General features: G+C 36.0%; 1 protein-coding gene across 2 annotated transcripts in view; it reads right to left on the bottom strand.

Moving 5' to 3' along the window:
* Positions 1–493: 493 nt before the first annotated feature.
* The window catches only part of Ythdf3 (YTH N6-methyladenosine RNA binding protein F3), a 33,004-nt gene continuing 18,814 nt past the window's right edge, over positions 494–14,683 (bottom strand). For both annotated transcript variants that reach the window (XM_057790511.1, XM_057790512.1), the window contains one exon: positions 494–3,566. In XM_057790511.1, coding sequence (XP_057646494.1) covers positions 3,543–3,566 — 24 coding nt within the window. In that variant the 3' untranslated portion in view covers positions 494–3,542. The remainder of the gene's footprint in view (positions 3,567–14,683) is intronic.

The raw sequence follows: 14,683 nt of genomic DNA, 5'->3' as shown, positions 1-14,683 counted from the left end.
ACCAGACACAGGCAGTCATTTGTGTATACACACAACCAGTTTTGAGAATAAAAAACTAAAGTTTTACTTTTCTTACCTGAATAAATGTTTTAAAGAGAGCTAAGCTAATAAAAGACATACCATTCAGAATTACGATGACCACCCACATAAATTCCTTAATTCTGAAAGATAATGTAAAAATTGTTAGAAAAGCATTCCTTGGGGCCAAGGAGATATGTTTTTAGACGGCTGCCATTACTTTCCTATTACATTTAAAAGGGGAGGGGCCCCTCTCTTCCTCTTTTCTATCATGAAGTATTAAGAACATATAAGTCAACAGTTTGCTTACATGAGATAAAGGGACATTTCTTGTCTTTAATTCACTTAACTTAAATGACCAACAAAAACGAGTAACATGCACTTGCCAATCAGGAAAACCGTAATAGGCAAAAAAAAAAAAAAAAAAAATTCTAGCAAGACATATTTATAAAGATAGATAAAAAGAACACAGATATGAGTGAACAATTTTTATTGAAACCCTCAAAGATTAAAGAGGACCAAATGGTGAGTTCGGTACCATAACAAAAAAAAAAAAATCTCACCTACTGTACCATCATTCACAGGAATGAACAAACCCAAACACGACAAAATTCAAATTCTCATTGATAACTGCTACAAATGAATGTGTGAACTAATCATTTCATCATACCCTTCCTTTAATCATATGAAAAAGGAAATTTACATGGCATAACAAAAGATATGCAAAACTTAATGAAAACACAATTCTCTTAAAATCTCACAAACTTACTTTTAAAGGATGCAGAATGCACTTGAAATGATTGAATGACTTAAGCTGATTGGGTTTTTTTTATTGCAAACTGTTTGAACATCAGCTTAACCCTCATGCATGGTACTCAAAAATAACACAGCTTTTCAATTAAAAGATCACATGTTAAAATGAGGAATTAAGCACTAAAAGGCTGAGTTTTTTTGTTTTTTAAAGGAATTTTCAAGTACCAATATGTATAGTGAGAGAATACTAATTTTGGTTACACTTTCCCCCTTACTGTTAAATATACAAACTATAATACCTTTAAAAATAAAATACCCACATAAGATAACTTTAATAGAATCATTCAAATGACAAATTGGAAAAATATTAAGCAAGAAATCACGGGACCAACAATGTCTTAATTTAAGATTATTCAAACATTTTATTATAAATCTACCCTTGTAGAGCCCAGGCTCTCTCCCTTTTGGTCCCTGCAGTTAAGAAACATTCCTCTGGTTGTAATCTAGAGACAACCTGTAATGATTTCATTTTATGGAAAAATAATCTTGTAATATACTGACTGACCAAGAAGGAAGAGAAGGTTGGTGCTTTGGGGAATACTTAGGTGAGAAAAACACAAAATTACCAAGTGGAAGCTTTTTTCCCAAAGGAATGCTGCACCCATTTCACTTAAGATTAGAAATTCAGGTTAAAGGCACTGGGATGTTCTTCTCACCACGAACAGACTCAGCTACACTGGCCCTGTCTGCGTCTACTGCAATAAGCCTGCTCGTTGGGTATTTCGATGACATTCCTTACATAAAACCTAATGTAAATTAAACAAGACTGAATTAGTTTATAATGTAACTAGTTTTATAAAAATATCCAGAGTTGCTAATAAAGCACCAAGAAAAAGAGAACCTCAGGGGGAGGACTCAGCTCCTTCCGACAAGGTCACCCTTTTACAGTTTTCTCTAGTAGGAGCTCCAGAATGACAGGTGTCATCTTTGAAATGTCCTACCTATACAATCTTAGGGATATAGAACATTGCTGTGCTGGCTATACCCAAATGCCAATTTTCATTATAAATAGTTAAGAGACATGTTACAAGATTTCATGGCTTAGTCTCAAAAAGGTAAAATAGGTGCAATTTTCCTTTATGAAAGTTCTCATTCTTTAATATACCATTAACATTTTGATGTTCCCTTCAGTAAACACTGACATAACTACACTGGGGCTACCAAGTAACTGTGAAGTAGCTATGGTTATCTACAAATACTGTATTCTAATAAAAAATACAATATTTGCACATTCTAAAACATTGTACAAAAATTATATAAATCAAAGTTTCAAAGAAATATCCATCACGAGGCTTTCGAGTTGAAGTGAGCAAAGACGAGAGCAAATGAAAATTTCTAAACACGATGTAAACATAAATGGAGTAATGCAAAACATCAAGGTATTCAAATCTACTGTATTGCTATTTTCACCTTTAACATATCATTCTACATAGCTTTCTCCTTTCAAAACAGTAAGATAAGGGGCAGGACATTATTTTCATAACCTTATGCCATCAAATCACTCAATACAGATGCACAACACATTGAATTATACAAAATCAATTTGTTTCAAGATACAAAAATTAATGTTGATATGTAATTAATGAAAAAAATAGGATGTTAAAAAGGTAATTATAAGAATACCCAGTTATATGCTGTATTCCCACTTATATAGATCTGATCAATAAAACATCAACACATTCACTTAGATACTGATTTAATTCATGGATCAAGGCCATATTTTCAAAGTATTTTAAGGATGCCAGGACACTGCAAAAGCTGAAGAATTGAGGAACAGTATATGCTTGCTAAACAAGAACTATGTTATTTAGCTAATTGAGTACCTAGAGTAATAAATTTTTAATTCATGATAGCAATCCGCTCGCAAACACCCAGAAACAGGATTGAAGGGTTTTAAATGTAGTTATAAAGGTCATAAAAAGTCTTATTAGACTGAGGTACATTTACTCAAAATGTTGAGATTCATTAAGTGGTAGAAACAAAATAATTAATCCCTCAAACCAATACACATTCTCAGTGTACATATAATTGGGGAGGGGTGTGCATTAATTGGTGAAGTCCACCAAGCTGCATATCAATATTCTGTTACACCAAATAGTTTGAAGACAAGGGAAATATTCTAATATAATTTTAGATTATGTTTCTTTTGGCTAAAATAGAGCATAAGGTTGCTTTGCCATATTAAAAGTTTACTACAATAATTTTTCACATAAACATTCAGACTTCAACTCCAGGACTAAATATGGCATGATTATTTTGCTTTTAATCTGTCAAATAGCTAAAAATTGACAATTTAAAAACTACAACAAAGAAAAGGTTGAAGCAGTGAGACTCTTACATCATTGAACCACTTCTAATGGTTAACTGTTAGTACTTAACAAATTCAAAGAGTTAATGAATCCTTGCATTCATTCAGTCTTCTGTGCCTTAGCTAGGATGCATAATTACAAAAGACAGCAAGTACTGGTCAAAGCTTCAGGACAGAAAGTGCTTGATGAAGTTACAGTTCTCAAGTGTGTTTGGTGAGAGTATAAGGGCAGATGCGTTGATGAAAACCATTACAAGAAGAGTCAATCTCGTGTTAAAGTGTTCAAAGATGTCACCTTAAGCAGAAAGAAAGCTTTGCTAACTTAGTCTTCTCTGACGTCTTAGGCATTTCCAGAGTCTGCATCATTAGTGTTGTCGTTTAACAGGACATCTCCACACGGTGGTTATTGCTTGTTTCTAGTTCTCTCCTGAAAAAATAAATAAAGATATTATAACAGAAGACAATCATTATGCAGTGATTTTTAACTACAGGAACATATACTGCAAATCATTTCTAAGCACAGTTCTTCAATTACTAATTATTATCTCTATGTATCACAGTGAGATGAGTGTTACAAACCTTTTAAATAAAGAACTCCAAAAACAAGACTATTTCAAGATAGTTTATATCCTCTTTACTTCCCTAATTTCCTACAAAGATTTAAAATGAGAACACTATGGTTTTTTTTAGTCGTTCCAATGATATTTAAATAGTGTGGTATACCAATTTAAAAGCTTTTTATTGACTGAGATGGAGACAACATTGCATTAAAGGTACATTAAGAGTTCACTATAATTCTGAAATGAGTTTGATTAAAAAAAAGTCCAACATTTATTCTCACATTCTGTACACTGTAACTTTTCACATCAAGAATAAAGAAAACCCAAGACTATCTTCCAATGGGGGCTGTTTGCTATTCTAGAGGGAGAAAAGGAATGAGAGGGCTACATTAGACAGGAATGTATGATGACAGGCAATCAGTTACAATGAGAATAATGTATTATTTAAAAAGAAATAGAATGCTTCAGTTTGAAGTGTAATAAACTTTTTGAAAAAGAATTTATTTATTATGCATACAGTGTTCTACCTGCATAAATGCCTGCAGGCCAGAAAAGGGTTTTAGATGATTGTGAGCCACCATGTGGTTGCTGGGAATTGAATTCAGGACCCCTAGAAGAGCAGTCAGTGCTCTTAACCCTGGGCCATTTCTCCAGCTCCTGTAATCAACTTTTAAAGATTCACCAAAATACACAGATTGCATACTTAACTCATTTCTCTTTATAAAGCTTTATAAACTTTCAATTCAGGGGACAGAAAAGGAGATAATAAAGAAAAGTATAAAAGAAAAAATTCCCACTAATCTAAGAGATGAGAAGGATAAAAAATCGTAGATTAGAAAAGAGGGTGAACATAAATATACTTACATTTTTATAACAGGAGTCACCATAAATGTACATTGATCCATGAAAATGAAAACTAAAGAATTTTAACTCATATTACATATTTATGAGAAATAATCCAAAACACACAAACAAGGAAAAGTTAAAAAATAGCAGAAACATATTACAACATAGACCAAACAATGTCAGACAAAATATTCAATAATCCGAAATAAAGGCTACTGCTACAGATAGACATTTAAATGGTATAAACAGCACATTCAAGTTTCCAAAAGCTCTAACTACACTAAACACAACTTTATACTAAATAGAATTACAAGAAATAGATAGTAAATTCATGATAGGAGAATATAACATGTTTTTCTTAGTAAAACAGACAAGTGCATCAAAAGTTCAACATAAAAACCACAGAAAACTGAATTTAGACTGTGTATTCTAACTAGGACACCAAGGTGATGACCCCATGGCAGCCCAGAACCCAGAATAAAAGACTGATAATGCCTGGTGAGTTCAGAGTTGTTCTCACTTTTTAAAAACCTTTGCTCTGTGTGTGTGTGTGGGGGGGGGGTGTCAGTCAACTTGTGGAATCGCTTTCCTCCTTCTGCCTTATAGGTCCCAGAGTTCAAATCAGCTCATCCCACTTGAGTAAGCACTTTCACCTACTGAGCCATTTTGCTGGCCCAAAGAATCAGTTCTGCCGGGCGGTGGTGGCGCACGCCTTTAATCCCAGCACTTGGGAGGCAGAGGCAGGCGGATCTCTGTGAGTTCGAGGCCAGCCTGGTCTACAAGAGCTAGTTCCAGGAGAGGCTTCAAAGCCACAGAGAAACCCTGTCTCGAAAAACCAAAAACAAAACAAACAAACAAAAAAAAAAACAAAATAAAAAAAAAACAGAAAAAATCAGTTCTATACACTCTTTTTGAACACCAAATTCAGAAGCAAAATGGACAAGGCGAAACACACATCACACCTGAAATTTCTTACACCTCTCAAACTCTTCAAAAAATATTGATGTTAGAACATTTTTCTATGAATAAATGTTAATTATAGCCCAACAAAAAACTAAAAATTTACATGAGTAAAACATTGAAAGCTAAGATAATAGTGTGCTCATTACCCAACACAATAAAACAAAAATAAACAGTTAATTTTTCCTAACAGTGAATGACTGGTTTGAAATCTGAAATAAAGCCAGTCTTGGTGGCATACCACCTATAATCCCTGCACCTGAAGAGCTGAGGCAGAAAAATGATGAGCACTAAGTGAGACAGAAATATATAGGAAATCTTGTCTCACAAACAAATAATTAAATAAATAATCATTAAATTGAAATAAAAGCACCAAGAATGCCAGTAAGTTGAGAAGGTTAAGACAAAATGAACAACTTTTAAAAAAGCAGAGTCAGTGAGAAACTCTGAACCAATATTTAAAGTGTAGACACAAGGCTTACTGATGGACTAGATTAAAAGTAAGAAAGAGAAATGTTAAACTGGCAAGGCTTCTCAGTAAAGAAAGGAGCTTGGATGAGAAGATCTGAATCTGATCCACAGAACCCACATAAGGTAAGGAGAGAATCAATTTTTAAGTTGTCCCCCTAACCTCCACAAGCATGTTGTGAAATGCATGTTTCCCTCCCCAATTCTTCATGCACAGGAATACAACAATTATACCTACATGATTTTTTTAAAAAGAGAAACATCATAGTACCCTGCCATCTAAAAGACAGAGAAAAAGTAAGGGGCAAAGAAATAGGGAATATATTAGATTTAAGATGTTTTCAAATGAGGACTTCAAATAGATATTGAGATAGACGCTCCTGGATACAATAAGGACCGTTCAGGATGGGAATACAATTGGAAATTACCAGTGCTTAGTAAATGTTCGCCAAGAAAACTTGTCTCCCCAAAATATATAATCCATTTCTTTCGTGGCGCACGCCTTTAATCCCAGCACTCGGGAGGCAGAGGCAGGCGGATCTCTGTGAGTTCGAGACCAGCCTGGTCTACAAGAGCTAGTTCCAGGACAGGCTCCAAAACCACAGAGAAACCCTGTCTCGAAAAACCAAAAAAAAAAAAAAAAAAAAAAAAAACCAGTAATAAAGCTGAGAGATGGCTCAATGGGTAAAGTGTAAGCCTCTCAGACATGAGGACCTGAGTTCTGATCCCTGTATGCACAAAAAGACAGTCAGGAAATACACATCAGTATACCACACGAGAATTCCTGGAGGCTAGCCTAGCATTTGCACTATTAGTTAACAACCTAAGACTGTCTCAAACAAGATACAAGGTGAAAACTGTAAGCATATACACACCTACACATGAATACACACACATAACCCATGAAAGAGCAAGTGAGACAAAAAGAGAATGAGACAGAGAAAACAAAAACTTACACATTTACACTACCAAAAGGTAAGGCTGTGTCTCAAAGTATACATTCACAAGAAGGTATTTGTAGGCTATCTGCTACAGATCAGAAGATGAGACTCAGAAATGATAGGCTGCCAATGATCTCATCGACTTGTTATAAAATGAGAATTTACCACACAATTGTTATAAAATGAGAACTTAGCACACAACTGGCATCGCAATTACATGTGCTAAAGAAAGTTGAAGGAAATATGATTTACATACAAAGGATCACCATTCAGTGCACCTAGGAAAGGATTATTTATGCAGAAAGTCATTAGACACTCTTTTGTTATAATCCAAAGTGATTCAGAAAATTAAATTTTTACTTTAATGACTGTCACTTTAAAAAATAACTTAGGGAAAAATCCTTCCCCCGTTTTCCATCATTAGCAAAATACATTCAGTAAGCGGAGACACTGACATAGGAAAGCTCCTCAGTCTGAGGAAAACAGCCATGTAGTCTAAGTGCTCTCTACCCCAAGCTAAGCCAGAAACACTGGAGAGATGATGAAAGAAGACCACAGGCCAGGACTTCAGCATACTATTCTTTTGACAGAGCTAAGACTCCTTCTTTCCACTACCCCAAGGAGGCCCTGCAGCTTTTGTATCATAGGCAAACTGCCAATTTTCCTTCTAATGATCTAAAGGCTTATCACAATTAGTATCATTTCCATAACCAGACCTAAGTCTGCAAATGAGCCACGAAGGCATTTAAGAAACTATAGCACCCAGCAAATAAATGAACAGAAGCTCTCAGCCGAGGCGAGTGCCTGGAAAAAAAGCAAAGCAAAACACTCAAAGTCAAATGTAGCTAACAAATATGAAATATTTTTTGTTAATTTAAGAAATCTAATTTTCACCCCAGACAGGGTCTCTATGGGTAACCCTGTCACTACTACCCCACAAAATCTAATTTTTTAATTTGAAAAGAAAAGTAGCTTGTATATTAAAGTGAGTAAATGATCACTCACTCCTAACAATAGCTGAGTTAGGGAAAAAAACAGTAAAGTACAAAAAAAGTAAAAAATAACTTAAACTACTGGATAGATAAAAGAAACCCAAGAGACACTAACACAAACAAGTAATCTAAACTAAAATCACTAATACTAATTGATCTATGACAAATCAACACATTTTGTTACAGTCATGGCAAAATTCATAACTTTAATCTAATGAATGTCTGAAACAAACTGAGATTAAGGGACATTTTTAAAAAAACACCTTAGCAGGTGGCTGGAGGATGGCTCAGTGGCTAAGAACACTGGTTGATTTGATTCGCAGCATACACATGGCATCTAGCAATCATACTGTAACATTCCAAGGGATTTGACAACCTCTTCTGGACTCTATCGCTAGTGCACACACATGGTGCAGTCATACATGCAAGCAAAACACTCAAACAACAACATTACCCAAAAAAACAAACAAACAAACCAAAAAACCCCACATAGTAATCTTTAAAAATACAAGGAGAAACAAGACAGAAAAACTGAAATAGACTGGAGGTAACTGAGACAACATTAACAAAATGCAACTCTGATATCTAGACAGAGTTTTGAAACAGAGGATAGAAAATACCAAGATGTAAGAAAAGTCTGTACTAATATTAAAATGGACCATGACTGAAGTTAAAATAGCTAATAGACTCAATGCTTCAGGAAATTTGCTAACTTATATGAAAAAAACATTTGTAAATGTGAGAAAAATCTATGCTCCAGGGTAGAACAGGGGACGGGGCAGTGGCCCAATGGGTAAAGGCAAGTGTTGCACAAACTGATAATAACTCTCCCAGAATCCATGTGGAAGAACTGCACAAAACTGCCCTCTGACCGGCACATATGCATTATAATGTGCACAAACTCAATATACACATGTGTGACACACGCATGCACGCACGTACACCACACTAAATGGTGTTAAAAGAGTATGTAGGATAAGGGCAGTTAGTGGACTAAAACCCTATCCTCTCAGAAGTCAGAGCAAGTGTGAAAGCCTTTCATCCTCTACGAAACTAACTCTTATTAGAAAGCAAAGGACAAGAGAATGTAAAGAAAAAACAACAAGTCGGCAGTAAACAACAAATCTAAATTATAGCATCAATAGGAAAAGGGAAATGAGTATGTTTGAATAAAGAGGTTGTTTGAACTTCCTTTCTATTATAATACCACCCTTGCTCTTTTACACAGCCACCATATGATCTAGAACTACACTAAATCTGCACTTACAAAGTAAGTGTTTCAGTGGTTCATGAGATAGCTCACAAGTTTAAAGTACTTGCAGGACACGCAGCAACTCTCTAAGCCCACAATCCAAGATGGAAGGAAAGACAAACTCCAAAACTATCCTGTGCACTCTGAAAACACCCACACTTATGTAAATATGTTTTTACTATTTCAAGACTTGAAAAACAGTCTAGTAATATAAAGCAAATAATCTTTTGGCAAAGATCTAACAAACTAAATGTGTACTACAGAAACAGGAAAAATGAAGAAGTTAACAGAAAAGGTTATTTTACGAAGTGTTTCCTGAATGCTGGACAAGCACCCTACCAAGAAGGTGCTTCTTCAGCCTGGTAAAGTAGCTCATTGTTGAAAGAAAACAAGGCCCTTGGTCCAGTAAGCTTTGAACTAAATTCTGCCAAAAATGCCATGATTATAAAGCAAATCTCTCAAACCAATTGGATCTTCAGATGAGACTCTAGGCCCAGCTTAGATTGACACTTTGCGCCTAAATTGACACTTTGTAACAGTCTAAAGCTGAAAATCCATCCAACACTGTGCCCTGCTTTCTCAGAAAAAAACTGTGCTAGGTCACTGAGTTTTACGCTATTTGGTAACCAGAGATAACTAATACAGTAAATGTTGTGATCCATGAGCAGCAAAACCCTGTGCATGGAATAGCATACATTCAGAACTGAAAGGGAAAAGAAGTCTTTCTAACTTTATTAGTATTCATTTCATGGGTTAATAGACAAAAAAATATTCCTAAAGACTGGGGAAAGAGGCACTACTCTAAACTCAAGAAGTTTGGTTTAATACCAAGTCAATTTTTCCTGAGGAATGAATCACATGTAAATTCCTTCCCATGAAATAAATACTTTGGTGATGCATGTCTTAAATCCCATCTGAGAGGCAGAGACAGGTGGATCTCTGATCCATGCCAGTTGATCTACAGACAGAGTTCTATGATAACCAGGGCTACACAAAGAATCCCTGACCCAAGACAAAAAAGAAAAGTCTTTGATTAAAAAAATACAACTTACATTTGTTTATTAAATTAAATGGGTTAAGGTACATTCCTATAATGCCACACTTGGAAGGCAGAAGTAGAATTAGAAACCCTAGGCAAGAAGCAACTAGAGGTGAACCAGTAACTTAAAACAACAAATCCTGCAATACGTATGATCCTCGATTAGCTGAGGAAAGCAATACACTTATTAATTGAAATTCTCTTCAGCTTAAATAATATGGATTCACAATTAAAATATGGAAGAAATAGCTCCCTGAAGGTTTATGACTAATCTGAACAACCAGAGAGGCCATTAATTCCCTGAAAGCTTCCCTTTTTCTTTTTTCTTTTTTGTTTTTTTCGAGACAAGGTTTCATTGTAGTTTTAGAGCCTGGACTGGAACTAGCTCTTGTAGACCAGGCTGGTCTCGAACTCACAGAGATCCACCTGTCTCTGCCTCCTGAGTGCTGGGATTTTTAAGTAACACTGGAATATAACATAGCCACTACAAGCTGGCAGAGGAAGGAGGGGAATCAATGCTATAAAATGTTAACCAAAGATATTGTCATGCCAACAAAAACAAAAATAGGCCAGCTATTAAAACTAAAACTCAGAGCTGGAGAGAAGCCTCAGTGGTGAAGAATATGGGGGGAGGGGGTCCCAAAAGACCTGGGTTCAATTCTAAGCACCCACATGGTAGCTCACAAATCATCTTTAATTCCAGTCCCAAAAGATTTTATCCCTCTTCTGGCCTCCACAGGAACTGCACACATGGTAGACAGACACACACAGGCAGAACATCTGAATCCACAAAAAATATAAGGATTAAATTTAAAAAAAAATACACGAGCACACATAAAACCCCATACCAAATTGTCCATTGACAATAAGGATTTATAAGAGTAAAATAATATAGGATATAAAAAGTGATTCATCCAACTGAAACAACTAAGGATTACCTAGATGCTGGGTTCTCTAGATGCAGAAAGGGAAGGGGCAGAGCCCAATCTGCCGGACTTTCCTTGGGGCTTTCCCTGAGTGACAGACCCAGTCGCCCTCCTAAATGGCCGACGAGGAAACACACCCATGAGTCGGGAGTCTGTCAAAGCAGGATCTCATTTAATGGTTATCAGGCAGGAACTTATATAGGGTTGTGATGGGGTTGGAGAAGCTTGGAATGGGTTGAGGTGGAGCAAAGAACACAAGGGCCAATAGTATTCTGTCACATTAGTGGTGGCTGGGCAGAGGCAGGCCTAGGTCAAGTAACTAGAGACACATCTCCAAACTCGAGCTAGGCTCAGGAAGTTACACTAGGCCTCACCAAACTCAAGTTAGGCTTAGAAGTTACACTGGGCCTTATGAGGCCCAACACTTCAACAGTCTACTACTGTGAGGATACTAACATTTATACTAGACAAATACAGTCAGCTCTTCTTTACTTTCCTCTCATGTTCAAGGATTATATTAGCTTTACCAAAAGGGCAACATATACAAATAATTCTTCTGGAAGCAAATAAAGATAATAAAGATTCTACGATTGGGCAAGCACTTGCCTAGAATTCAAGAGGCACGTTTCCATTTTCAGATAAGTTAGTTTATCAAAATCAGTGTTATGTATCAGGACTTTAAATAATAAGCCTAAGGCACTAGTCCTTAAATTACCATAATATTTGAATAAACTTCAAAAAGATAAAAATGGGCATGTGTCCCCCGACTCTATCTCTTAATGTTCTACCTAGAACTGAACTTCTATAACTCACCATTTGCACAAATGGAGAAATCAAATCAATAGGCAGCACTTACTAAATACAGCAAACAACCAGTAAAAACTAGAGATTAGACCAGTAAGGAACAAAAATTCTAAGACACTCAAACTATGAAAAGTCTTTAAAGCACTGGTTCTCAACCTGTGGGTCATGACCCTTTTAAAAGTCAAAGACCCAGACATGCTCTATAACCATCAGAAAACAGATATTTACATTATAAATCCGTAACAGTGGCAAAAAATCAGTTACAAATTAACAAGACACATAATTTTATGGCTATGCTGTAAAGGGTCGCAGTATTGGAAGGTTGAGAACCATTGCTTTTCAGAATTTACTCACTTGACAGTATCGCCTTTGTGACAGTCGTACTACCTGATACTAAGAAATGAGCAGAGAGCAAACTCTGCTCCTGCCTCCTTTCAATCAGCCTCGAAACCTATCAACAAAGATTATCAACAGGCTTTTTTCTTCTTCCCATATCCCTTCTCTCTGCAAAGGATAGTGGTTTCCAATCATAAGCCCATTTTGTTTGCTAGGCTTAAAGATTCTTTCTGTTCTTGAGCAACAAATCTGTTTAATTGAAAATATGTTCAGGATCCCTGTGGAGGGGTATTGTTCCAATATAACCAATAGTTAACAGGACTTATCAGCATTTCTTCAATTCTTTTTTTAATTTTGTTGAAATGTCTCTTTCAACCTTTCTTTAAAAAACTATGGAGGCAGCCAGGCAGTGGCATATGTCTTTAATCCCAGCACTAGAAAGGTTGAGGGAAGTGGATCTCTAAGAGTTGGAAGCCAGCTTGGTATATAGAGCAAGTTCCAGGACAGCCAGAGCTGTTACACAGAGAAACCCTGTCTCAAAAACAAAACAAAACAAGATCAAGCCCCCACACCCCGCCCCCCAAAAAACCCTATGAAGACTCAGGCTCAGTTCTTCTAAGCTTAAACTTCATTGCTTTACCTACCTGAGGGATGTAATTCTATACTCCCTCTATTGCACTCTGAAATAAGATTTCACTTTTCATTCCTAGGGTCAGAGAGGAGACACTGTTGATTACCCTGCTTATCTTTCCTTTGCAGTATCTTTCCTGTCCTTTATCATTTCAAACTAGCCTGCTAATCATCTGGTAACCTCATTATTCCACCTGGAAACATGGGTTTAGGAAAGTTCCCAAAGTATCTTTTACACTGACTGTTTTCTTCCTGCTGCTTAAAAAACAGAGACCACTTCTCTTTTCACTATATCTTTTTTCTTTTCTATTTTCATGTCAATTGTTCTACATTTGGTTAACTTTTCCAATTTGAACTTCTGAAACTTCAACAAGATCTAACATGGGAATATATTCACATTAATCTACTTGCTAACCTATTTTTTTAACAGTGATAATCATGTTCTAAGTTTTCAATAAAACTTTTTAGTATTCTGCTCCAATTATGTAGGAATAGGAATCCTTCCTACAAAGCAAATTGTAACTTTTGTTTTATATGTGTATAATGTATGTGTGTATATATGTATGCATATATATGTATAGCTGCTTGTTTCTGAAGGATCTCTCTGTATAGCTGTCCTGGAAGTCACAATGTATAACAGACTGGCCCCAAATTCAGAGATCGCCTGCCTCTGCCTCTTGAGTGCTGAGATTAAAAGTGTGTACCACTACACCTGGCTCCTACATTTTAAACTATCTTTTGTTCCACGAATTATCCAATTATTTTTATCTTGGTCCTTTCACGAAACTTCATTTTACTCAAATATAATTAAAACCAGCTGTTCAAATCTAAGAATGTGTACACATCGATGAGTTAGTACCTATACAAATACTGATGAAAGATTTTTCTTGCAGCTTCAAGTTCCCCTGAAACTTCTCATTCTGAAACAAGAAAACCTGACATTTAAACTTATATGGCAGATAGGATATGCCAAGTTGGCTCCTCCACAGGAAATCTTGTTGCCTAAGAAAAGCAATCTGGAGAACCCTCATTGCCAAAATAACCATGAGTGGAGAAAACTCAGTAAATAAAATATATATTAGAACATCAAAAACAATAAACACCAGAACTAAATTTTCAGACTAGGTAAAAAAGGGATGTAAAAAAAAAATGTACTTGGTGGCAGAAGAAAGAAAAAGCTTCTACATATTTCTTTGCCATCTTTTTCTCCTGGACAATCTTATCTCACTTCAACAGACTCAGCTACAGAAGAACAAAACGTTCCAAGTCTGATTCCCATGTCTCTCAACTGTCTGAATCAGGAAGGTCCCTACCTGTATTTCTCAAAGATCCTAAAATAAGAATATCCCAAATGACATCTTTACCCACATCACACCGTCCACATTCCAAATTATTCTCCTGATCCACTGTCTTATAATAGCAATTACAATCTGACTATTACTTAACCGATAAGCTAAAAAGACACCCTGGCAACTTCTGATCCTATTTTCCTCACCTTCCACATTTAACTAGGAGAAAACTCTATTTAGCAATTCATTTAAACAGCTCCTACAAAGGTGCAAACAGCAGTCTGAATCACTCCAAAGCCAAGTTTCTAACTGTTCAGCACAGCAAGACTGGCACCAGCGTCACCTAGGTTGCTTGTCAGAAATGTAGCTAAAGTCCTTACCAAATACAAAAAGGGGTGACACTCCAATAAATACTTCTGAGTCTTATGGTTTAAAAACCATTACAGATCCTCATCTCAACAGAATTAACCACTGAGTGCTCAATCTTGGCTGAAGGAGTTT

The sequence above is a fragment of the Chionomys nivalis genome, chromosome 16, assembly GCF_950005125.1.
Source record: "Chionomys nivalis chromosome 16, mChiNiv1.1, whole genome shotgun sequence".
NCBI classification, from domain to species: domain Eukaryota; kingdom Metazoa; phylum Chordata; class Mammalia; order Rodentia; family Cricetidae; genus Chionomys; species Chionomys nivalis.
This window is presented reverse-complemented; position numbering and strand designations above follow the sequence as displayed.